General features: G+C 40.1%; 3 protein-coding genes across 5 annotated transcripts; 2 read left to right on the forward strand and 1 right to left on the reverse strand.

Annotated features, from left to right (window-relative positions):
* Nucleotides 1-1,125: 1,125 nt before the first annotated feature.
* On the reverse strand, nt 1,126-6,489 carry LOC115620652. Its single transcript, XM_030514001.1, has 2 exons — nt 6,359-6,489; nt 1,126-3,295 (listed from the first exon to the last, which is right to left on the reverse strand). Exon 2 carries the CDS (start codon nt 3,241-3,243, stop codon nt 1,645-1,647), a length of 1,599 nt encoding a protein of 532 aa, XP_030369861.1. The 5' UTR covers nt 3,244-3,295; nt 6,359-6,489; the 3' UTR covers nt 1,126-1,644.
* Nucleotides 6,490-6,624: 135 nt separating this feature from the next.
* On the forward strand, nt 6,625-8,271 carry LOC115621095 (thioredoxin domain-containing protein 9). Its single transcript, XM_030514630.1, has 3 exons — nt 6,625-6,754; nt 6,892-7,179; nt 7,236-8,271. Exons 2-3 carry the CDS (start codon nt 7,003-7,005, stop codon nt 7,707-7,709), a joined length of 651 nt encoding a protein of 216 aa, XP_030370490.1. The 5' UTR covers nt 6,625-6,754; nt 6,892-7,002; the 3' UTR covers nt 7,710-8,271.
* A 1,404-nt stretch (nt 8,272-9,675) lies between these two features.
* On the forward strand, nt 9,676-23,490 carry LOC115620640 (oxysterol-binding protein-related protein 8). 3 transcript variants are annotated; one of them, XM_030513980.1, is made up of 11 exons: nt 9,676-10,629; nt 14,578-14,682; nt 17,585-17,634; nt 18,536-18,682; nt 18,742-18,973; nt 19,234-19,482; nt 19,584-20,015; nt 20,439-20,593; nt 20,661-20,839; nt 21,240-22,418; nt 22,619-23,490. In XM_030513980.1, the coding sequence occupies exons 1-11, from the start codon at nt 10,257-10,259 to the stop codon at nt 22,872-22,874; spliced, it is 3,357 nt and encodes a 1,118-aa protein (XP_030369840.1). In that variant the 5' UTR covers nt 9,676-10,256; the 3' UTR covers nt 22,875-23,490. The 3 variants fall into 3 exon arrangements, with proteins under 3 accessions (XP_030369840.1, XP_030369837.1, XP_030369839.1); XM_030513977.1 differs by lacking the exons at nt 14,578-14,682; nt 19,584-20,015 and having other exon boundaries at nt 19,234-19,470; XM_030513979.1 differs by lacking the exons at nt 9,676-10,629; nt 14,578-14,682; nt 17,585-17,634; ... (2 more) ...; nt 19,234-19,482; nt 19,584-20,015 and adding an exon at nt 20,104-20,351.
* Nucleotides 23,491-23,806: the final 316 nt, after the last annotated feature.

Here is a 23,806-nt window from a genome sequence, read left to right on the forward strand (position 1 = left end):
TTGGAGGTGTATCTGCGAGCAGTTGTTTGGCACAAACTTTTTAGATCGAAACTGCTGAAAGAAGTCCCTTCATTGCTTAATTATACACTGTACCAAAAGAGTATACTAGCTTAACAGAAAAAGCATTATTGTATATATTTTCGATCATTTGACAAGACTATGTGATGTATGCAGCTATGTATGTACATATGTATGTCCGTCTGCATGAACGCAAGGATATCATGAAGTATAATTAAAAACAAGAGAGAACGCTACAGTCGAGCAAGCCCGACAGTAAAATAGCCTGTACTCTCCACAAAAAAGGAAAATTAAAAAATATATATATTTAATTATTTATATTTATCAGAATAAAAAAATAAACTTCACCTGCCTAGGACTTAGGGGACTTATACAAAAACAAAATTAATTAATTAATTAAATTAAATAATAAACATTCAATACATTCATACAAGAGTGGAGACCTATCTCTATGTACAGTCTCATCAGCATACATTTATATGAGGAAGTGTCTCTGCGCTTGGGCAGACATTATATTTATGGCTATAACTTCCTTTAAAATCGGCCTATCATAATGCATACGGACTCATAATCTCTTACTTTGCTAAATTTGAATCAACAATTCCAAAAATTATGGAAAAAACACGAATAGCGGGAAGTGCGGGGTGTATCAGAAAAAAAGAACAAACTCGTTCTGCCTTGGGCTTATGGGAACCCCGATACCAAGTGAGATATCCTTGCGCTCATACAGACAGACGGACATGGCTATATCGACTCGTCTTGTCATCCTGATCAATAATGTGTTACATACATTCGCAGTAAACTAGTATACCTTTTGGGTACATGGTATACAAATTAATTAAACATATATTATTAACAGGGTATATAACAGCTAGCTGACGTTCATTCCTGTTTTTGAAATGGAACAGATATTTTTGAACATTTTAAAATTACTCCTACTAGATCATTATAATATAATAGTCTGGGACTATTGACTGTGACTATAGAGCAACACCAACTAAATAATAACTCATATCGCCTTCATACAAGTATTTCCCACTAATTCTACGTTGAGTAATGGAATTTCAAATATACATGTGACGTTATTTTTTTTTAAAATTTGCACTTTATTTATAAAATACGGGGTACATTTTTACAAATAAGTTGATTTTTTGTATTTGCTGCAAATTCTGTTTTTTCTCGTTTGTTACATTTAATACAAATGATGTTTACGGTAGGACAAAATATAAAATCGTACATAAAACGTAAGACTTATAGATACATCATATCTCAATTTCTCTTTGTTCTTTTTTATGTGTGTTGTACCCCATTGTAACGGGTACCTATCATCTTTTCGTTTACTACTATTCCATTCTTCATGCCCGTGAGATTTGTCAGTGGATGCTTCTGTCTTTTTTTCGAAACCGCAAAAGCATTCAGCGAGAAATTCTCTTAAGACACAACTGCACTGGAGAGAGTCATGCATGGCATCAATTTCCACGTTGGGAAACATGACCCAGCTCGCTCAACCAAGTGCGTGTAATTACACATAATTATGTGACAGAACTACTAATAATGATACTTTAAACCTAAACTACAAATGTGTGTATATGGAGAAAATGAAGAAATAAAAAGATCCTTTAGCTTTTACATTATAGAGCAGCGCGATCTGTTGATGCCTTCTCCCTCAGCGAGAATTTCAGCAGATTCATGTTGACCACTTGCATCGCCTTCAACTTGCTCGGCACCCACATCTTTTTGTGTTGTTCCGCTCTTTGTTGGTGTGTCTAGACCAGCTTCTTGGCCGATAGTGAGTCCCTTGTTTTCTTCGTTAGCACTGGGCTGCGCAGATGTGTTAAGCTGCTCCTCTTCCTCGATAACAATGCCCGATACATTCTGTACTTCGCCCTCTTCGTCACCAGCTGGTGGTGTTTGGTCCAGCTGCAGACGGGAGGGTGTGCTAATACTGGCCTTTGAGAAACGTGTGCGCAACATGGTGAAGGGGGAGGCCAGATTGATGTTGAACAATTCGAAGCGGGCACGCTTAGGCGGCGATAAGTCTTGGGCCAGATCAGTGGCCGACTGCGAGCCCGTCAATGGAGGCGGAGTACGCTCACGTTTGCGACCACGCCCAAAGAACGAGAATGAGAACGACGAGCTGTTAGGTATCTCCGAGCCAACAGTGGCATTCATGCTTGCATTTGTACAGCTAGATACATCCAGTTCGCTGTTGATGCTCCGGTAGCTCTCCAACTGGGCTGGTGTAAGCTTGGGCATTGGGCGTATGCTGCGCCGGCCGGTGATCTGCGCAAAGGAGCGCGGTGGCCCTATTGGTGGCGAATTAGAGGGCTGGGCGGCCAATTCCACTTCGTTAGTCTGCTTGCTGCTTCTAAAGCCAAACAAATTGCTACGTCCAGGTGTGGATGTGGCTGCCGGTTGCGTATTGCTACTGCTAGCGACGTTTGCCAGGTTTTTGATTGGTGAAGCATCAACTGTTAGCGGTTCCATGACGACGTCTTCTGTGACGTCTGCTGTGGTAGAAACAATCGTTTCTGGCTGTGGCGGTTTTTTAGGTGCCGGCGAAACGTTTTGCTTACTACTCGGTGATTTTTGCTGGCTTGCCGCTTTGCGGGCGGACTTTCGATCGGATGTCGGTGTGGTGGGGACATCCCCCACAACGTTATCGGATTCGATCACTATAACATCATCGTCTTTCTCAACAAATTTTGTATTTTTATGCTCCACAGCTGCTAAATTTTGGATAGTTTCCTTCTCGCTATCTTTTTTGGGCTTAGAAGTGTTTTCATCAGTTGGATCGCGTTTGGTGTCAGCTTTCGATTCCTTCTTGTCAGACCCTTTATCTTTTGATTTCTGATCCTTTTTGACTTCTTCCTTAGAGGTGGTAGTATTGTTGCTATTCTGTGGAACCTTTTCCTTAACATTCGGTGGCTTGCTGACACCATTTGAACCTTTCTTATCATCAAGTACTGGCGGGGAGGGCGCATGCTGTTGTTGTGCTTTCTTAAAATCCTTGATAGCAACAAAAGGAGCGCCTGCCTGCTGCGGTTCGGATTTTCTTGCTGCATTGGAATTCTGTGGGCTGTTGGAGCGGCCGTTACTGCCGCTCAATTGTTGCTGCTGTTGCTGAGCCCGAGCTACAGGGCCGCCGGCATTGAGAGACATTGGTGCTCTACGTCCACCGCCACTTCCACCGGAATTATTGGGCTGCGCCATCTTGCTTAGCATTCTAGCGTAATCTGGATAAGTTGCCTTTCTGGATTCTGACGTGTTGCACAATCTGTAATAGAGACATAAGATAGAAAAGCGTTAGCCCTATTTTCTCATACTTCAAGCGCAACGAAATTGAAACGAAAAGTGTTATTATTGCTGCTTTCCGCTACACATTTGAAATTCAATCGTAATCTCTGCGGTTTGTTTAAGCTAGTTTTTATTTTTGTTGTAAGTGAAGCATTCCTCACGTTTATCTGGAACCGGCATTGCGTCCCACTCACCAGTTTTCCCTCTCAAACTTGCAGTTAGCGATCACAGTTGTCTTTTAAATATTTATTGTTTGCGCTAATCGCATACGCTTAGCGTTTTTATTTTTCCAGCACGTGTTGACGGCACTACGTCTGCACTTTATATTAGTTGCTGACAATCAGGCGCGTCGCTTAAATAATGCACCGGCTTAAGCAGGTAGATAGTTGGGGGTCAAAATCGCAACTACCTACAGCAGCTGCAATCCGCATTGTTTTATTACCAGTTCTGGTCAGGACAATACGCATCCATATGTTTGCGGATTAATAGATTTTGAGAATTACGAATTGCGAACTAAAGAACGCTGTTCGAAGGGTCGTAAAAAGTTTTTCATTAGGCCCAAATAACGAAATACAAATTTGAAATGCATCATTTATGTACAGCTTCTTAAAGTGCCATTAATGGCATAACAGAGAGCTACAAGTTTAGACTAATTTCATTTTTCCGACTGGCGTTGCCTGAAAATGAGACAAAAGAGAAGAGAGAACGCAAGTCGCGCAAGCCCGACAGTAAAATAAACTGCATAAAGCAGGAACATTAAAAATAAATTATTAAAAACAATATGTAATTACATAATTAATTTAATTTAAAAAATTATTCAATTCATATATATATATATATATATATATATATATATATATATATATATATATATATATATATTTATATATATATATATATATATATATATATATATATATATATATAAAGTTGAACCAAAGCAGCAACAACAACATCAGCAACTGCATGTATCAGAAAAAATAAGCAAACTTGATCTGCTTAGGGCTCAGGAAAACCTGAATACCAAGTTTAGTTATTGTAGTTCTTGTACTTTCTGAGATCCTTGCGTTCATACAGACAGACAAACGGACATGGCTATATCTACTCGTCTTCTCATACTGATCAATAATATATTTATGTACTTAGTGGGGTGTGCCACGCCTCCATCTGTGTGTTGCATACATTCGCACAAAACTAGTACATATAGTACAGTAGTATAAAAACGTTTTTTTTTTTTTGTATGTAGGAATTATCGGCCGATTTCATAGAACTGCAACCAATATTTCTTTTGAAAATCTGAACTTGTTTAGTAGTATGTACTAAAGTGTGTTTTAATTTTATGTACAATTCTATTTATGTATAAATAGTAAGCTTTTTATACAAATGACTAGGCCGAGTAAAGCGCTGTCGTTCAGCTTCAATAGACAAAAGTGATTTCAAAAAAAAAAAAAAAAAATTAAAAGGGAAGAAAAACGCTAATAAAATGCAATGTATTCACAGGTAGGTATTGATGCATGTAGGCCAGTTGCACATCCTAAGAATGCGCAAAGTGCACAAACCATGCAAGAACAAACAGTGAAAGGCGAAGAAAAAATAATAATAGATTTAAAAAAAAACGAAGCAAAAAGTACATTTTCATAAGCTCAACAAAATAGACAGCCTGATGCCACATAAATGCAGCAGCAAAAAAAGAAAGTCTTCGCAACTGCAAAGCTAAATGGGAAATATGTTTGGGCGGCCGGTGGCAATGATTATAGAAACTGCACTTTACAGTTTGGTCTTTTCTCTTAGAAAGTGCAATGGCAGTGCGAAAATAAAATGCGTAAAAATAGCTCTGTGTAAGTTAACGACGCTGGGGACAAACAACAATTACTTATAGATGTACATACATATGTACGTATGTATCATGTATATTTGGAAGTAGCTATAAAATGTATGTACATACACATGTATGAAGTATGTACACACATGCACATGTACATAATAAATGGGGCGCAGTTATGCGCCAAGCCCTTACTTTCCGTCGGCAATGTAATTCTTCTGGTTTATTGTTTTGATCTTTTTCCATGCTATCACAGTTTATTAAACTCAACTACAAACAAACTACCACTGAGTGCAGCGAAATACATACATACATGCTTCCTACATACATACACGCATACATATGCATATGTAGATACATAAATAAGCATGTCTGAATGTGACAAGGTACTTAAGCATACATATACACACATACATATGAATGCATGCGTGCGACTATGCCTACACTTGATAATTAAATTGAATGTTTACGCTTTTTATTGTATGCAAATACATACAAACATATGTATGTATGTATACTCGTACATATATATAGAAACAAACATACATAAGTCTAGGCTGAGAATACAAAAATTCTAACCATACATAAAAAAATTTGATGACGATTCTAACTCTTCTGTTCATTTACACTGAAATTTTTAACTAGTAATAAAAAAAATGAACATACTTATATAGTTTATATCACATACATATGCATGTACATACATACACACATATGGCAACTGCATAACCAGGCGACAACAGTACACGCCAGGACTGTTGGCATAGCAAAATAATGAATGAATTAATATTTGGAAACCAGAACATAGCGTTCCTCTACCCAAATTATTCCAAATTTTTTAGGGAATTCGACAAGGATATCATTAAAACTTAATTAATGCAACCATTGTTTTTAAATATGCGGCACATGTAGTTTTATTTTTAGCCACCACTGTGTAACAGACAGGCAATTCCGCGAGGCTATGGGATTTTAAAATGGCGGCTACAGCACAGCGTTAAAGTCAAGACATCACGATGGAGAGAATTAACTTCGGTGTAGTGTTTACATTCGAAAACTTTTTAAGTTCGCTGGTTTTGTAAGAAAATGTACAATGCACTTTTGCCACCCGGTAAAATGATTCTGACCATGTACATATGTATGTATGTATTTATGCATGTATCTATGCAAAATTTTAATCCTACCACAAGCTTTTTATTTATATAAACAAAAAAATTATATTACCGCCAATGCACAATCCTCTCTTTCCAAAACACAACACAAATTTACGGGCAGGCGTCGTAACGTTATTTATTTATAATATCATATATTAATTTGAAGACGCCGAAAATCCAAAGCGCCGCCAAAGAAAGTTAGAGCTACATTAAACGAAAAATATCGATGTATGCCTTGTATTTGTATTCACTTATTCGATAGTTTCAATGAGATGATGCCAACTCGTAAAATCTGTCATATCGTCCATAATTTTCAATTCAAATTTTAATGTAGCCAAGTTGGCAGTTCGTTCCGAAGTGTCATTAAACAAAGAGGGGGGAAGTAAATTTATTAAGGTGGAACCACAAGTGATATACGAGAGCAAGAACAGCCAATAAACGGTCAATAAAATAGAAAAAAATAGATGTAAGTGACAATTTATTAGTGGGTTAAACGCCCTGTAATGATAACCCGTTCTAACGGCGCTTGCTCTTCTCAATTTTTCACAAAACATGACGCATGTGGTCTAACTCTGCTATTGCCGGACACAAACACATACGCAGTGGATTCTTGTAAAATCGTACCATACACACGCAACGCGTACACAGTCTCAGACCGGATAAATAAGAGCACGAGAACAATCTACAGGATTCTTTTATCAAAAATTTGGTAAAATGGAGCACCTATTGGAAAATCAATTGCTCAACGCGGCACAGACAATTGAAAAGCAGCTTGATCAACAGTTGGATCGTTTAGATAACTTAGACTCGGACGATCTTAAAGCAATACGAGACCAACGAATCCGTGAGATGAAAGATCTGAATAACAAAAAGCAGGAGTGGATTCGTAACGTGAGTGCCAACCAATGTCCCCAACTGAGCATTTCTGAATTACTGTGAACTTTCAGGGTCATGGCACGTATACGGAGCTCGCCAATGAAAAGGAGTTTTTTGAGGTGTCCAAGAAATCCCCCAACATTGTGTGTCACTTCTACAAAGACAGCACTGAACGATGTCGCATTGTCGACATGCATCTGAAAATAATAGCTGGCAAGCACGTCGAGGCCAAATTCTGCAAGGTGAATGCTGAAAAGTCGCCTTTCCTGACGCAACGATTGCGCATTAAGGTTATCCCCACCATTGCATTGGTGAAGGATAGCAAGACCAGGGACTTCATTGTTGGATTCACTGATTTGGGCAACTGCGATGACTTCTCAACAGAGATGCTTGAGTGGCGCATTGCGCAGTCAGGCGCCATTGACTATAAGGGCGACCTGATGCAGCCACCAGATGTTAAGAGAAAACCATACATAAATCGGCCCCAAAAGACCATACGAAGCGGCTATGATTCAGATGATTCCGACATTGACCTGGATGACTAACTGCAACCTACACCATCACCACAATCACTCATAAAATACTCCAGCTGCTTGGCACTTGGTTGCTCCTGAGAAACTCCACAAAAACACAAATCAAAACTTAGCGCATGGATGTTAACCAATTAGGCTACTTGAATTAGCGTTATTTATTAACATATGTAAACATAATTGTATTATCCCGATCAGGCCTTAAATACTTCCTCTAATGTCCTATAGGGAATCCCGTTCCTCTCTCACATGCACAATTACATACATATGTATTTAAATGCATTTAAATACATATGTATTTTAAAAATAATGCCCCATTGTGCGAACCCTACGGTTAATATCCTAAGTTGGGAAGTTTATCATTAAGAGTTTGCAAATAACTTGCACAAACTCGAAATACCTGTCACGCATAGAAAGCATATAAAGACAAATTCAGGCATATAATTCTTACAAAATTATAAACAAGTGCTTTTCCTATTTTTAGATATAACAGACTAATATGTACAAGTTTTATATTTATTTTTGTAATTCTCAAGAACTTCAACATGAAAGAATTATTAAATTGCATGTTCATAAAGTCATGCTTTTGTACCCTTTCACTGAGAACAGAGTATATGTTGCGTTTCAACTGATGTACTGCATATGTATGTATATTGCGCAGAAGAAGGCGTGAGAAGTCCAATGTTTTATGCATGTATGTACATACATACAATGTATGTAAACAAATGACGAACATGATTCAATGAATCGTCTGTATTTCTATAAATTGCATTATTTATATGACCATTTAATTGTGACAACATACATACATATGTATGTACATACGTGAGTTTGAGAAGCTTCTTATGAAGATATCGGAGCAAAATCGATTTTGCGAAATTTGTTTAATGAAGAATTCTAGCAGAGTCGGCCCGGACGGCTAAGGCTATAATAAAGCTGCTATCTGAATAAGATATTATTTAATGCGAATAACTTCATTTGCAACTGAATATACATATGTATGTATATTACATGCATTCGTATTTGTTGCGGAACGTATGTATGCTAAATTCGGTACTTCCTCGGAACATAATGTATAAATATGCTATCGAACGTCCAAAACCCAATATATGTATGTATGTACTTACATACGTATGTATGTACTTACATACATATGTATGTACTTACATACATATGTATGTATGTACATACTATAGGAATTTGCAGTGCGCAATAGGCGTACGTGTATATGTGCCTGTTGGAGTAAAATTGAAATGTTGTATTGGAAAATGTGGTAAAAAGGTGTTGCAGGACTATCAGTGAAATAAAAACAACAATGACGGAATGCCGGTGATGCTAGATAATAAAATAGCGCATAACACAACATAAATATGTATGTACGTACATACATAAGTATTTATTTATTATTGTATCTTAACTGTGTGAATTTGTATCGGGTTTGCTAATTAGCAATATTGGGTACAAACAAAAATTATTAGTGTTATGGTAACTCATTAGTTGCATGGATTGGGAAATGGATTAACGGGGACAAAAAATACAGGCGGAAACAGCTAAATCGACTATTTTCGATCAAGAATATGGATCCTTTGTGGGGTACTCTCGCAATAACATATAAAAAGCATGAACTAAGTATTTGGTCAGTTTCGATGCGCTGGAAAAATAACCTTTATCAATGAAAAAATCACAAAGCCGAAAGTCGAGCCAAAGCACATCATGTTTAGAAGTTGGACATTTGAAGTGTTGCACTGTTTAAATAAACTCTTGCCTAATAAACTGATGTATATAATCAATCAAATTCAAACGGCATTTGCCAGCTGCAACTCTGTCTGAGCTGTACTATCGATAATCACAAGGGCTGCACTAACAGTAAACACAAAGTCCTCGTTCAAGCGCCTTTTACGTGTGTTCGTGGCTAGGTGGCTGTAGTGGTAGTTGTATTGGCGGTCGTATTGGCGCATTGGATGAGCTCATACGAAAAGAAACAAGTTTAGCTTTATGAAATGGAATATTGGCGCAGTGTTGTGTCGCTGGTCAGATCTTAAGGTTCAATCAGTCGGAAGTGCGACGTGAAACCGAACGAATGCGGCGCGCACTATTATAAATATACATATAAACGAAAATTGTGCGACAAATCAACTTCATATGTATGTACATATATATATACATTGTATGTGTGTGTTTATGATAATAAACACAGCAATTTTCTGTTTGTCGTTACTAATTGGACCGTCAGCGAAATGCGCGTGTGTTACGTGGCCACGGCAATACTTTAATTAATAAGGCACGTTGAGAAATCTGTACTCTGGATGTGAAAATTTGTATAGGAAACGACGCACGCACACACACACACATACATTTTTTTCAAAAGGCGAAACAGTCGCATACAAAAACAACAACATTAAATTCTATGTTGCAAAAAGTCACACACAAAATCAATAATTGCTTGTCGCCGATTGTACAAGTGCGTGTGTGTGTGAATAAAGAGTGCTGGAAGAAACAACATGCCAATAAAGCTATGCTGATTGCTGTCCAGTGAAATACTACAGCGTTGTAAGCGACAACATGCAGCAACCCACAAGCTCGAGTGCAGTTGGCGGGAGTGCCGCCGCACCCGGCCCCAATCCTGGCCCCCCAACGCCCGCTGCTTCTGCTCCTCCAGCTACGCCAAGTTTCGCGGCTAGCAGCAGCACCCCCATACGCATAGGTAGCGCCAAACAGGCGGGTGGAGGAGACTCTTTAGCCCCTCCATTGGCCGCAACCTCCCACTCAATGCCCGGCACGCCGCAACAGTCGAGCAGTGTCCCAACCGCAACCCCCGCTTCCTTGTCCATGGGCGCCTCAAATCAGTCCCTGGGTGTCAGCGTCGGTGCGGCAAGCAGCATCAGCGGCATCAGCATTACGCCACCAAATAGCGCAGGGCTACGACAGACGGCAGGTAAGTTTTGCGCCTCGTTGGCCTCAATTGTTTCTCTATGTACATACGTATATGTTATGTATGTACATTTGTATGTACATGTATGTATGTCATTTTTGTTTCCGTTGCGTTCAATGTCAACATACTGCCAATTTGTTGTTTCATTTCTACGATACTGTTGTTGTTGTGGTTTTTTATAGTTGTTGTGCTTAATTTGATAAGTTAGTCACTGACGACACAAACTATCAGGCGGTCGGCCCACTGTAGCTCCCGCGATCTCCCGCAAAGGGTATAGTTTACTGTTTATGTTATGATTTCGTCACTTCTCAGCTGTCGCCCCAGCAGCCGCGTCATCCAAAACTCGACAATATTATCGCCTAACACTGCTTTGTTCAACGTACAAAACGCTTCCGCTCTGTCGCTTGGTCGCGCTAATTCGTCCATTCAGTTACCCTTTCATTAATTGTACATATACATACGTACACACATATGTATACTCGTATGCATATGTATATATACATACATACATAACCTTGCATACATATGTGGGTTTATTGCCATGTTGCCTTTGTGGCTAGCGTTAATTGATTTAGTTCTGTCTAGTTGGCGTGGGCGTTACTGGCTAACTAGGTAACTAGCTACTAACTAAAGCTCTTTGCACCATGCACGATGTTTCTTTTCGCTACCCGTCGTGTTACTATAATTAACATTTATAATATTAAATGGATTTTAATTGAATATACATAAGTAAAAATGAATATTCGATTATTTTTCCTTTGTGTTTACCAATTTTCTTATAAAATACATACACATATACTTAATTTGAATTTGTAACATTATTTTTACTGTTATGCGTGCCAAAACCATTTTATTTCAAATATTTGGCGGTAAAAAGGACAACAAATTCTACCTGAACTCCAACTCTTATTCGATGTTTTTGAAATCTCGGCAATCCTTTTTGAAATATGTACATATGTTAAATCACCAATATTTTATTTGATTATCAAAGTGTTGGCTTAAATATAAATGGAACGGGAATGTAAAATGACTGGACTTGGAGAATAGGTTCAGAATTCCTCTCTCATAAAAGTTTTGGATGCATTTTTTTTTTATCACCAAGTAAGTTTTGTGATTGCAACAAATTAAAATAATCGCTTATTGCCAAATACGAACTAATCGTTGGATGCATTGAAACATCCGAACCAAGCTCCCTAAGCTTCCTGCGAGTCATTATAGATATGTGTGGTCTGTGGTTGTTCTTCCTTCCGTGGAGCAGTTCCATTTATTCCTAACATTGTCGTATGTAACATTTTTTTATTAGCAGTCACCATCCGTTAAAATAAATAGTCGGTTATATTTAATTTGACCAACGATTCGTGGATCGAAATTAGATCCATTATGTTCATACATCAAGATTCTTTTTAAACCAGTTTTTTTAAAATTAAACAAGAAAGGAATGCTAAAGTCGAGCAGGCTCAACTCTTAAATACCCTGTACCACCCCACAAAAAAGTAATTAAATTAATTAATTAATTTAATTTAATTAATTAACCAAATTAATTTAATTAATTAACTAAATTAAATATAAAATATTCCATGCATGCATACATACATTTACATTTACATCAGAATCGTGCCTTATGCTATGATAAAAATTCCAAGATACGGGAGTTATAGAAAATCGTTAATATAATAAAATTAAAATTAAACATGTTTTGTGGTAAATTTGTATACCCTGTACCCAAAGGGTACAAGGGTATATTAGTTTTGTGCGAGTGCACATGGAACACACAGAAGGAGGCTTGGTAGACCCCACAAAGTATATATATTCTTGATCAGCATGACAAGCCGAGTCGATATAGTTAAATAAAGTTAAATGGCGTAAAAAGGATTTATTTATTCCCCACCCAATTGAAATGTATATTATTATTTTTCAGTGTATAAGTAGTAGTATTTTGTGACGCTTCAGCAACCAATCAATGTCAAACAAAATTTGCACTTTGGCTACCAATAAACACGCACACCTTTTAGACTGTATGTACGAGAACATGCATATGTACATATGTATCTACTATATGGTTCATAGAACAATATTTATTTACTGTATGACATGACATTGACAAAAGGCTGATTTTATTGCTGGCTGTTTTGTTTATTTATCAAAGGTTCGTGCGATTAGCGGCGAAAGCAAACTTTTGGCCATGTCCGTCGCAGAATCGCGACAAGGTGCAGTGAAGAAAAGCGCACACCTGTCGCTGTCTAACATAAGGGAATGTTAGTGGCACAGCTGTACATACAAACATAGATATGAATATATGTATATGCACAGAAAAAAAATCAATGAATTGCTGCTGTCTCACACTTCATGTTTCGGCGTAAGGTGTTTTCTTCCCTCTTGCTATGCATTTTTGTGGGAAATGCAGTGCGGATCCTTTTGCCACCACTACTCTACGAAACGCGTTTCGGCCGTCGCTTACTAATTGCTTCTATTTGCATATCGAGGCATGTCGTCAATAACGAGGTTCATATCAAGCTCGTAACTTATTTATGTACCAGTTGTTCGAATTGCTTTTACCATCTTTGAATATTTCATAGCTTCCAGACAAGCTAGCCATGCAATAAATTTGGTGCCGTCCGGTGCTTGAACTGTAAAACTTAATTCATACTCTACCTAAATAGAGTTAGTCAGTGCATTGCTGGCACATGTGCATATATAAATACATATGTCTATTTAGCAGCAGAAATGCAAATGAAGAAATCAATGAATATAACATTTCCCCAATTTTAGTGTGTTTTAAATATTGCTCAGACGGAAATATCAAGCAATTTTCCATTTAAACAGTGCAGTATAGTATATTTTCAGTAAACCGGTCAGCACACCCACACACCCACAGCGCCACAGCAAGAACCTAAAATGTAATTGGATTATATAAAACATATGGCGGACACCCCCTGCCCGTCCTGTATTGCGCCATATAACGTGGCACCATTTTTGGTTGTTGTCGTGACGTAATCTGCGTTGCTGCTCTTCGGTGCAGGGCAACTTCCCAGTTGAAAGTGCAAGTGCATTTCCATGTCAGTTTCACACTTTGCCGGCTGGTCTCTACAGTTGCCTTTTAATCGATTTTCATTGGCGCCTCGTCGTCCAATCAGCAGTCCAGTTTTTGTGGCAGCTTGTCGGTATTGTTGTTGGTTTTGTTGATGTTTTGAAGCCTTGCAAAACGTGCCTACAGACTAACAGCAGATACATGTGTACATGCATACATAGAACCCCTGCCGTCGTCGCTGAACTTTGAACCTTTCACCGCACCCCTGTCGCAATAACCTGTCCGCCGGGTTCTGTATGGGTGTAGGGCGTGCTCTAATTGCGTAATTGATTGCCCAGAGCACTTTATTCGAAGCCAATCAATGCATCGTGGTGGCATCGTATCCTATCGCCATCTTAATTACAGCCTGCCGTGCCCTACCCTGCCGTGCCACCACATGCAGCAGCAGGGTGCTCCTTGGCGCCTAACATATACTATATGTACACGTACACATCGAATGTCTAGCCGATGTCAGCGGAATAATAGACACATTGTTAAAAGTTGGGAGTGTTTGGTCAACAGCGTTTAACTTATGGTCAGTATCATTGTGTAGGAGGCACTACTTGGGAACAATTACTTTACTTGTTTAACTTATTCTTAAACACTACCTTCTGTCTTATGTCTTTATTTTTGACGCACTCAGTGTACAGTTTCAGTTGAAAAACGTGTCATTGTCGTGAATTTGTAATCTATGCGTGTGTGTGTCCGTGTGTAGAATTTGTAGCATTTTAGAACTGATATGAATAAATTATTGATCACCATATAAACAATATTGCTCGCTCTCTTCCTCTTTCTCTCTCTATCTCTCTACATATATATATTATATTTCTTGAATCTCATTCTATGTATGCTGCTCACTGCTAACTACATATGTACGTTGTCAGCAGTATTCGATTTCAAATTCAAACGACGACCCTCGCTGAAAGTTCTTCTAACGAAACTACCCTCCACGGATAGTTTGAGCAACAGCCCAGCGCCATCATCTCCAGGTGAAGTCTCATAACTCTGCACAGATCATCACGCAATTCTCAAAATTTTCAACAATTTGCACGCAGTTCGTTTCCATTGACATCATCGCAAGATTGGGAGCCATACATTTAGCTTTTGTGGGTACACCGTAAGCGATCAGACTGGTTGCAGCTTCTCTTGGCTAAAACGCCCATTTGTATGCACCACACATGTGTATAGGTATCTAGCCAGGAAGCCTTATCCAGCCCTAGCGCTTGAAGTGACGCACTTTGCTACCATTTTGTTTAATTTGCTTTCATGTGGGGCTGTTTGTTTTTGTTTGCTATTGTTTGGGTTTTTTCAATACGACGGGGCTGCTTTTAATTGAAATCAGTCGCAGTCATGGATAAAAATATATATGGGTATATCTTGCCCTGGCCCGGCAAATCTCATATCTTATCGTTAAATACTTCTTATACAACACCCACACACAGCGCGAAGACCTTTGAAATATCGACCGTTGATAACACAAGGCCTAATTAATGACACTTGGCACTTTGCTCGATAAATATAATTGTGCGTATGCAGAACTAGACGACTGATAAGAGGACTAAGTTGTTGCTGTGCCATTCGGCAGCTGAATCACTCACCTGCCCTTTGCCTGTTGCGGGACTTACAGGTGACTAATATATCCGCACACCTGTTCAGAACCCATTAGGCATAGACAGTTTTGTACAGTATATTCCAATCTTTGACAAACACCTGAATAAATGCTTCACCCACTCGCACTCCTTTCATGGCCAACACGCGTACTAGCGCCAACGAATTGTATTATTACGAGCACGAGTTGCATACGATATTTCGTTATACGATATTAGCGTCCGCCCCGATATTGCTCACACATATAGCAGTCAAAACACAAGTACAGTGCGCGACAATGTTACCTGAAACATTTTATAATGGGCCAAAAAATACCTATCGCTGGTGGTTCATTTAAAAGGAGAGAGGCTGCTAATCGCAAATTAAATTTTATTTACAGCAGGGCAGAAGCAACCCAGTTCTTCTTTTGTTTTACAATGCCTTACTAATGTCTGGAAACAACTGAATATAAAATAATAATAAGTTCTATTCGTGAGATATTCGTGCCTCTGGATTGAGCTCAGCTTGAGATGTAAAAAAGTTATTACTTTTTAATAATGTTTGAAAGAAATAAATGCGGTGGTTCAAAGATATTGAAAATATACCATAAATGTAATTTGCATAATCCCAAGAAATTAAGATGAATAAGGTTAGGAATGTGCGAATCAAATTAAACAAATATGTATGTATTAGAAAATAAAGACTCATTATACTTGACAGAAAGATCTGTAATATGCTTTAGGGGAACTCAGCCAGCTTTACAGAAATCTATCACTTGTGTACTGGATAGCATAATTACCATAAGGCATACATATCTGCATAGTTATTTCGTGCACTGTAGCCTACTGTTGACTTGTATCTATTTGAGCAGAGCATGCTGATAAGGTCGCAATGCCTGAGCGAACACCATTCCAAAGAGTTGAAGAGCTGTCGACGACGTCTCGCGACGTCGGACTGTTATCATATCTGGGGAGCGACAAAGCTGTAGCTATAATGATAGTGCCGGCATACATACACATATAGCCCAACAAATCTGTGCACTCTGCTTCGATGCTCTTCGTTTTGTTTTTCTCTCAGTACCCATTAAAATATTTTTGACTAGCAACGAAGGTTTTACAAAGTATTTTTGAAATTTGCGAGCGAGTAGTGTACGAGAGCATATTTATACGAGTTTGTTGCTGTACACATCACTACTACTATACATACATAAGTATGTACATATGTAGATATGTATGTATGTACATACTGGGTGGCGGGTCGACGTCGACGTTCACGATGACGATGACGCGCTCACCGGCCCAGCTTTAGACGCTTTCAGTTGGCGTTGTTGGCGTCGCTGCTGCTCTGGCATTGTATAGTATTTTGTTTTTTTTTTTGGTGTGCGCGCCTCCGCCTCATTCAATATATCTCAATCAGTCTGCGAGAGCCAGCGGACGGCATCCAACACGCAGCCAGACATTGCAACTACTCGGGCGCGTATGTGTAGATCGTATAACGCATACGCAATGTAGCGCAGCGCGAACAAAAAGAAAACAAATAACAAAATAAAAAAGCAAATAGAATATGCAGAGACAATTGGAAACCGCAACGACACATTTCTGAGCTCTGAGCTCAGCACAATACATACATACAGTATTGAAATTGAAAGTTCGAGTGGCCGAAGAATCGGCGGCATGAATCTTCTACAAAGCAAGTGTTTTCAATGTGTAGCCAGTGGGACTGGGACTGGCATTGGCCAGGCATCGCCCCCAAGCGCGAGCAACAAACATTTTATTTATTTTTAATTTATATTTATGCCGCGCTAGTCGTTGGCGCCAAATCGAGCATGTTGAGAAATTCATTAATGTTGTATTTTTCGCTTATTTTTCGGGCAACGAAAACAATAAACGCGCAATGATTGCAGTGCAAGCGAAAAGAGTGTGAGAGCTACAAAGATATTCTCAACGTATGAGAGAGTGTGTGCGTGTGTGTGTATGAGCTATGCGTTTATTATCTGGCGATATAAACTAAGACATAAAATATTTAAGAAGCTGTGCTGCTCATGTCGTGCACCTTGAGAAGTTGTTAAATGCTCGCTGATGTTAGATTTGAATTTAATTTTCTCCCTGCCCTAGCTCGTAGCTCTTGATCCTAAATACAACTAGCTGAGCAAGTGAAAACATTAGCCAAACGTTTGACCTGGCCAGCGTGTTCTCTGAATAAGGTTGCTAATGTATTCTAGTTAGTAGCTATAGTTACCCATCCATTAGCGCAAAAGTACGTACGAAACAATATAATAACTAATTACTAATTTCCATTTTGCAGGAATCGCACACTGGGCCACCGATAGTCGCGATGGCAATCTGGCTGATAAGGCAAGTCCCAAACACAGATACCAAAACGAATATAGTTGTGGGCTGGTTTGTTTTCGTGATTACTATCACTACTCAAATGGGGGTTCTAAACAGTATGTCCTCTTGGATAGCATAACAATTTTTTTAACAAATTTAAAGCGAAAATATCCCCTTCCGCATACATGAGAACTGATCATCAATCAGGAAGTCGCTCGACTGTTTTAGCTCAAGCAGCGGACTTTTACTTTTGAAATGGAATGTATTTTTACAATTACTTTATTATTTCTTGGACTTACCAGAAGATGATTTGAAGAGAACAAATATAACCAAAATTGCTTCAATAGAAAGCGGTACCCAAACGCAGTGTACGGTTTTTAAGGCAAATTGAGTTCACATTAACGACATGGTACTGTATAAAAATGTGCGCTACCTAAGTGGGTCAAGATGACATTTGCCAGGAAATTGATTGAAGATACTTACCCAGCTGCGCTGATAAGGGCGCCTAATGCTCTACAGCTTTAGTTAAAATCGATGTAAGAGCGTATCATTGTCCACACAACTATATGTTTATATACGTGAACATGTATATGTATAGTTTGGGAACATAAATAACTACATTTGTATATGAACTAGCCCAAACCGTGTGACATTTCATTTTTTTTTTTTACAGTCCAAAAATTATAAACGCTAATTAGATTAACGGTGCGGTTTTGATTTCTGTTATAAATGGCACGCCAACTGTTGGGCAAGTAGGGCGTGAGACATCAACAGAAACGAACGTAGACAGACACTAGGAAGAGGAGTCATGCATTTTTTGAGACAGTTTATAAATTCGATATGTGGGCCAAAGGTGTACCCGAACTATTCGTTATTTTCATTACTGCTTATGTAACTTGCCTCCATTTTCTGCTACTACCAATAGTCACCCTCAGATGTTTCAAAACTTAATCGAAAAGAGTCCTACAAAGCTCAACGCAAGAACTACAGACGCGAGAAAAAGCGCGTGGCCAGCGAGCTGATGAACTCCCTGCAGGATCCGGCGGTCATAGTGCTCGCCGATTGGCTAAAAGTGAGTTTACTTGCAGTTGGGACCAAATGCTTATGTAAGAGATCTTACACATTTTACAGGTACGCGGCACTCTGAAGTCCTGGACGAAGCTCTGGTGCGTACTGAAACCCGGCCTGCTGCTCATATACAAGAGCCAGAAGACGAAGAGCAGTCACTGGGTGGGAACGGTTATGCTAACCTCTTGTCAAGTTATTGAGAGACCGAGCAAAAAAGATGGATTCTGCTTCAAGCTGTTCCATCCACTGGAACAGTCCATATGGGCACCCCGTGGTCCCGACAAGGAGACCATTGGCAAGTGAAAACATCACTGAGAACAGCATGGTTGCTTGTTTTGGTTATATTTCAGATTTTTGTATGAAGTAAGAAAAACTGGTCGACAGGAATGACAGAAAAAGTACTAAACAAATATGTTGGTCCTTCTAGGTTTATCTATTTAAGAATTTTAATTCATAACCATACTAGTGATTAGGCATTAGTATCTTAATGAAAGCACTAAGCAGCAACCGTGCTGAACATGCAATTTATGAAATATAACTAGGATTTCTCTGCAGGCGCAGTTGTTCAACCCTTACCAACCGCTTACCTGATCTTTCGTGCACCCAGTCAGGCGGCTGGTAAATGTTGGATGGATGCACTGGAACTCTCATTGCGCTGCTCTGCGCTACTGCTTCGGTCAAATAGCAACACCACCGGCGCAGCTAGCAGCACTTACACCAGCGATCCCTTACCAGTATCTCACGAGACTCAGTGGTCGGAAGCGGATTATGAGAAACATTTTAATGATCATGGTAAGTTTAGGGGTATGGTAAGTGGGTCCTTAAGTGCGAAATATTTGTTAACTCCTAACTCAACCGAACTCGCCGGCCAGAGCTGCTACTTGGAGAGCTGCAGCGTCACCAAGCGCGTTATCTGGCGCTTCCCGATACGGAAACCTCGCGCTCCGAAAATAGTTTGATCACATCGCGTGCTCCAACTCCACTGCTGCAGCAAATATACAGCAGCGCCGTTAACAACTGGGAGCGCACAAAAAACTTTCCCAAGCTGCGCAGCAAAGTTCCCCAGCAGGAGCGCAAGACATCCTTTGGGGAGGCCATGCTTAGCGATGCTTCTTCCAGCGTCGACTACTCGCAGTCGAAGTCGTTACAGCTGAAGCGACGCCGTCTGGGTCCTATTACCAAGTCCATGTCGCTGGGCGCCGTCCTACGGGGCAGCACATCAAGTGATGATGAGGATGAGAACGATAGCATCATCTGTGCGCCCATCGGGGTTGGCCGGCCAATCAGCGCACCGCCTGATTGTCTCGTTCGTCCAACATTTCGTGTCAACGTAAAGGGTTTGCATGCAGGGCTTGATCCCAAAGCGTTCTTATTTTGTTGTTGATAATGATGTTGTTGTTGCATATTAGTTAGCTAGACTGTCATTACACCTGGTGCACATCAGAGTAAGCTCCGCGCTCACTGTTCAAAATTCCTTTGCTGTATTTCAAAGCCTTTCCAGCGCTTGGCTAGGTTCAAAAAGTTCAAAGCCCACCCCGTCAGGCAATCGATCAATGTCTCATCCATGGTGAACTTTGCACCTGTAGACCCGTTGTCTTGTGCTGCATATGACTCTATGAAACAGGTGGCCATTGACGTTTTTCTGTTTCGTAGACTACGGGGGCTAGATAAACGTCAGTGCACATACTCCCTCACATAAGCCACGAAGAGTGGCCGACTAATCTAACTATTATGTGTTTTCTATTCTCATTTGCGTGCAGATTTGGATGCAGACAGTCAAAATGAGGCCGCCAACGCAACTATGTCCGGACTGGAGTCTGAAACGGAGTCGGATGCGCCGGAGGTAGCACAAAATGAGCTGGTGCCGTGCAAAGAAACTCTGTATGAGCCCTTCATTGAGGAGGAGTTTGGTGAAGTATGTTAAAAGAATGTTTAATATGCAGACAGGATCAGGATTACTCCTCTTTATAAAACTTCTGCAGCAAGGCGAACAGGTGGAAGAGCTCGCCGATGAAAACAAGAGCCTTATCTGGTGCATTGTTAAGCAAGTGCGTCCAGGTATGGATCTAAGCAAGGTGGTACTGCCCACCTTCATATTAGAGCCGCGATCATTTCTGGACAAGCTGTCGGACTCATATTATCACGCTGATATATTGTCCAAGTACGTGTCAAACTTCTAACCAAATTATTGCAGCTTTGTATACCCTGTACCCATAGGGTAAAAAGGGTAGGTTTTTGCAGGACGAGAGAAATCGATCTAGACATGCCCGTCCGTCTGTCTGGATGAACGCAAGGATCTCAGAAACTATAAAAGGTTGAATAACGAAAGTTGGTATCCAGATTCTCCTAGGTCCGAGAAAGGACGAGTTTATTTTTTTTTTAATTACCTGGGTACAGGGTATTTCACTGTCGCGCTTGCTCGACTGTAGCGTTCTCTTGTTTTTTTTTTTTTTGCTATTTTAGACGGGACCATTTCCATTATAGTTTTTTTTTCGAAACAATCTGATTATTTTATTATAGTGCTTCTACTGTGTGTAATCGATAACTTAATTAATTTTCAGAGCCGTTCATGAGGATGACGCCTATACGCGCATGAAATATGTTGTACAATGGTACCTGTCCAGCTTCTACAAGAAGCCGAAAGGCCTTAAGAAGCCCTACAATCCCATACTGGGCGAGACGTTTCGCTGCTATTGGGAGCACCCAAATGGCAGTCGCACCTACTACATAGCCGAGCAGGTTTCACATCATCCGCCCATATCGGCCTTTTACGTTACAAACCGCGAGGATGGGTTCAGCATCACCTGTTCCATCTTGGCTAAATCGAAGTTCTATGGCAATAGCACGTCGGCTGTGCTTGAGGGCGCGGCCACGATGACGCTACTGCCACGCGGCGAATGTTATACAGCAACCACGCCTTATGCCCACTGCAAGGGCATTCTGATGGGTACTCTTTCAATGGAGCTAGGTGGCAAAATCAACATTGAATGCGAGAACACCGGTTACAAGACGGAACTTGAATTCAAGCTGAAACCATTTCTCGGCGGGGCAGACTCCACCAACGTTGTAGTGGGGAAGATTAAATTGGGCAAGGAGACACTGGCTACCATTCAGGGCCACTGGGACAAGGAGTGTCGCATCAAGGAGGTTAAGACAGGGGAGGAATCGCTTCTGTTTAAGGCAGATGCCGAAATGAGGGCTCGTCGACTAACGCGCTACGTGGTTCCGTTAGAAGCGCAATTGCCAACGGAATCCCAGCGCTTGTGGCGCCTTGTGTCGGAGGCTATTGAGCGTGAGGACCAGGTGGCGGCCACCGAGGAGAAAACTGTGCTGGAGGAGATGCAGCGACAAGCGGCCAAAGAGCGTGCCAGTATTGATGCCACTTGGGTGCCGGAGCTATTCGAACAGGATAGCTATGGCCAGTGGCTGTACAAATACGCCGATCTCCGGCCTTGGGATTCACGTAACGATGTTAAGCAGTACGAGTGCGACTACAAGGTGTTGACTGAGACCCGCCATAAGTCCGTGCCAATTGTGCACGGGGGCGAGGTTATTCATGCGATTCGCACGTCAATTCAAGAACCTGTAGTGCGCCAGCGAGGACAATCAGTAATCGGAAGTACGGCCCCAAAGGCAAAGAATAAAAGTCTGGTGCTGGGCCAGCGCGAGACGAACTCGGACTCAAGTCAGTCGCCGCAAAGTGCCGTGAAGCGGGGTTCAACGAACAGCGCCATTAAACAGTACGTATTCTAATTTAGGTAGAACAGATTCGATTTCTGTTCAACTAGTTCAAAGATCCTGGCTTTAATCTGAAAATAAATAATTCAGTAAAGTTTAGAACACATCAAGTACAAGTCATTTGGTTACCAAAAGACAGCTGATGTTTGATGGAACTAGACGACCCAATTCTAATATTACTCCTCCATCCAAAATTTTTCAGACTCGCTCTGGCAGTTGAGCAGGTAAACGTTGCGCTAGAGAAGCAAACGAGGCAGCTCCAAGACATTAGCCTGCGACTGGAACGCATGCAATATGCTCCACCGTACAGCGGGTCTTATAGCTCAGTTCGGTCTCCGTCGCAATCATCACATCAGCTTTTGGGCGGCGGTGTCTCGCAATCGATTGTCATAAAATCCATCATATATGCGCTGGTCGGACTGGTTTTTAGTCTCATACTGCGCTGGCTGTTCAAGTAGAGCAGGTGGAAGTCTCGTTTTCGGATTATTTGTATACTTTTAAGAAAACTTTTGAACTATATATAGATTATATACATACTCTATTGTACAATGTATTGTACTTTGTTCTACTATATTTAAAATGCCTGTGCACGCTGCCAAAGAGCTCTCTTCCCCACCACACGCTTAACAAAGCCTTGGCAACATTTTAAGCGTGTAGTTTGTACTCAACTATGTCCTTTATTTAGACGCTTGATTTGTTTATGATTTCCTTACCTTGCTTTCCCAAACACGTTTCAATATAAACGAACTAAGTCTTAAGCGTAATTCGAGTTTCCTTCTCGACGTCCAAGTGCAATGTCCTTTTTTCATGTACGTTAAGCGTAGCTAATACATAAAAATTGATAACCAATAGCAACATATTTCGTTATAATTCCATGTCACTGACTCTAAAATATGTTATTTTTTAAGTTAGGATCTAGACGATATTATTTCTTTTGAGGCTTTCTGCTGAAGAACAACGTGCGACCAGCTAATTGAAATATTTCTAAACAATTAGGCGCACACACAAATAGTACACACCTAGACATCTAATTCAAAAGTGCTTATAATAAATGTAGTATTTATATATACAATAGTCTTACAACTCAATCTTGAAATTGTGTATGTTAAACAACTTTTAATATTCGTCTTGAAATAAAAATTTATGCATTTTTTTCCATTTACTATCTTAATTGATAGAAGCGAAAGTTTTTAATTTCTTGAGTGATTAACGTAAGTTTGCTGCTGTTATGATCTAAGAATTCATATACCAACTACAAAGAATCAGACATACGCCTCTATGTCGAAACGGAAGGTCTCGTACTAAAATACCTCAGCAACAACTAAATATCACCTAGTACTGGATGTTTCCTATATATTTGACGCTGACACGTCTGAGTTACCCAACCTCG

The sequence above is a fragment of the Scaptodrosophila lebanonensis genome, unplaced genomic scaffold, assembly GCF_003285725.1.
Source record: "Scaptodrosophila lebanonensis strain 11010-0011.00,11010-0021.00 unplaced genomic scaffold, SlebRS2 tig00000024-arrow-pilon, whole genome shotgun sequence".
Taxonomy (NCBI): Eukaryota; Metazoa; Arthropoda; class Insecta; order Diptera; family Drosophilidae; genus Scaptodrosophila; species Scaptodrosophila lebanonensis.

Coding starts and splice junctions, on each gene's coding strand:
- LOC115620652 (XM_030514001.1), bottom strand. CDS start 3,243: ATGCTAAGCAAGATGGCGCAGCCCAATAATTCCGGTGGAAGTGGCGGT.
- LOC115621095 (XM_030514630.1), top strand. CDS start 7,003: ATGGAGCACCTATTGGAAAATCAATTGCTCAACGCGGCACAGACAATT. Junction 7,180..7,235: donor AGCAGGAGTGGATTCGTAAC/GTGAGTGCCAAC, acceptor GTGAACTTTCAG/GGTCATGGCACGTATACGGA.
- LOC115620640 (XM_030513980.1), top strand. CDS start 10,257: ATGCAGCAACCCACAAGCTCGAGTGCAGTTGGCGGGAGTGCCGCCGCA. Junction 19,483..19,583: donor TGATCATGGTAAGTTTAGGG/GTATGGTAAGTG, acceptor AGCGTCACCAAG/CGCGTTATCTGGCGCTTCCC. Junction 22,419..22,618: donor ACGAACAGCGCCATTAAACA/GTACGTATTCTA, acceptor AAAATTTTTCAG/ACTCGCTCTGGCAGTTGAGC.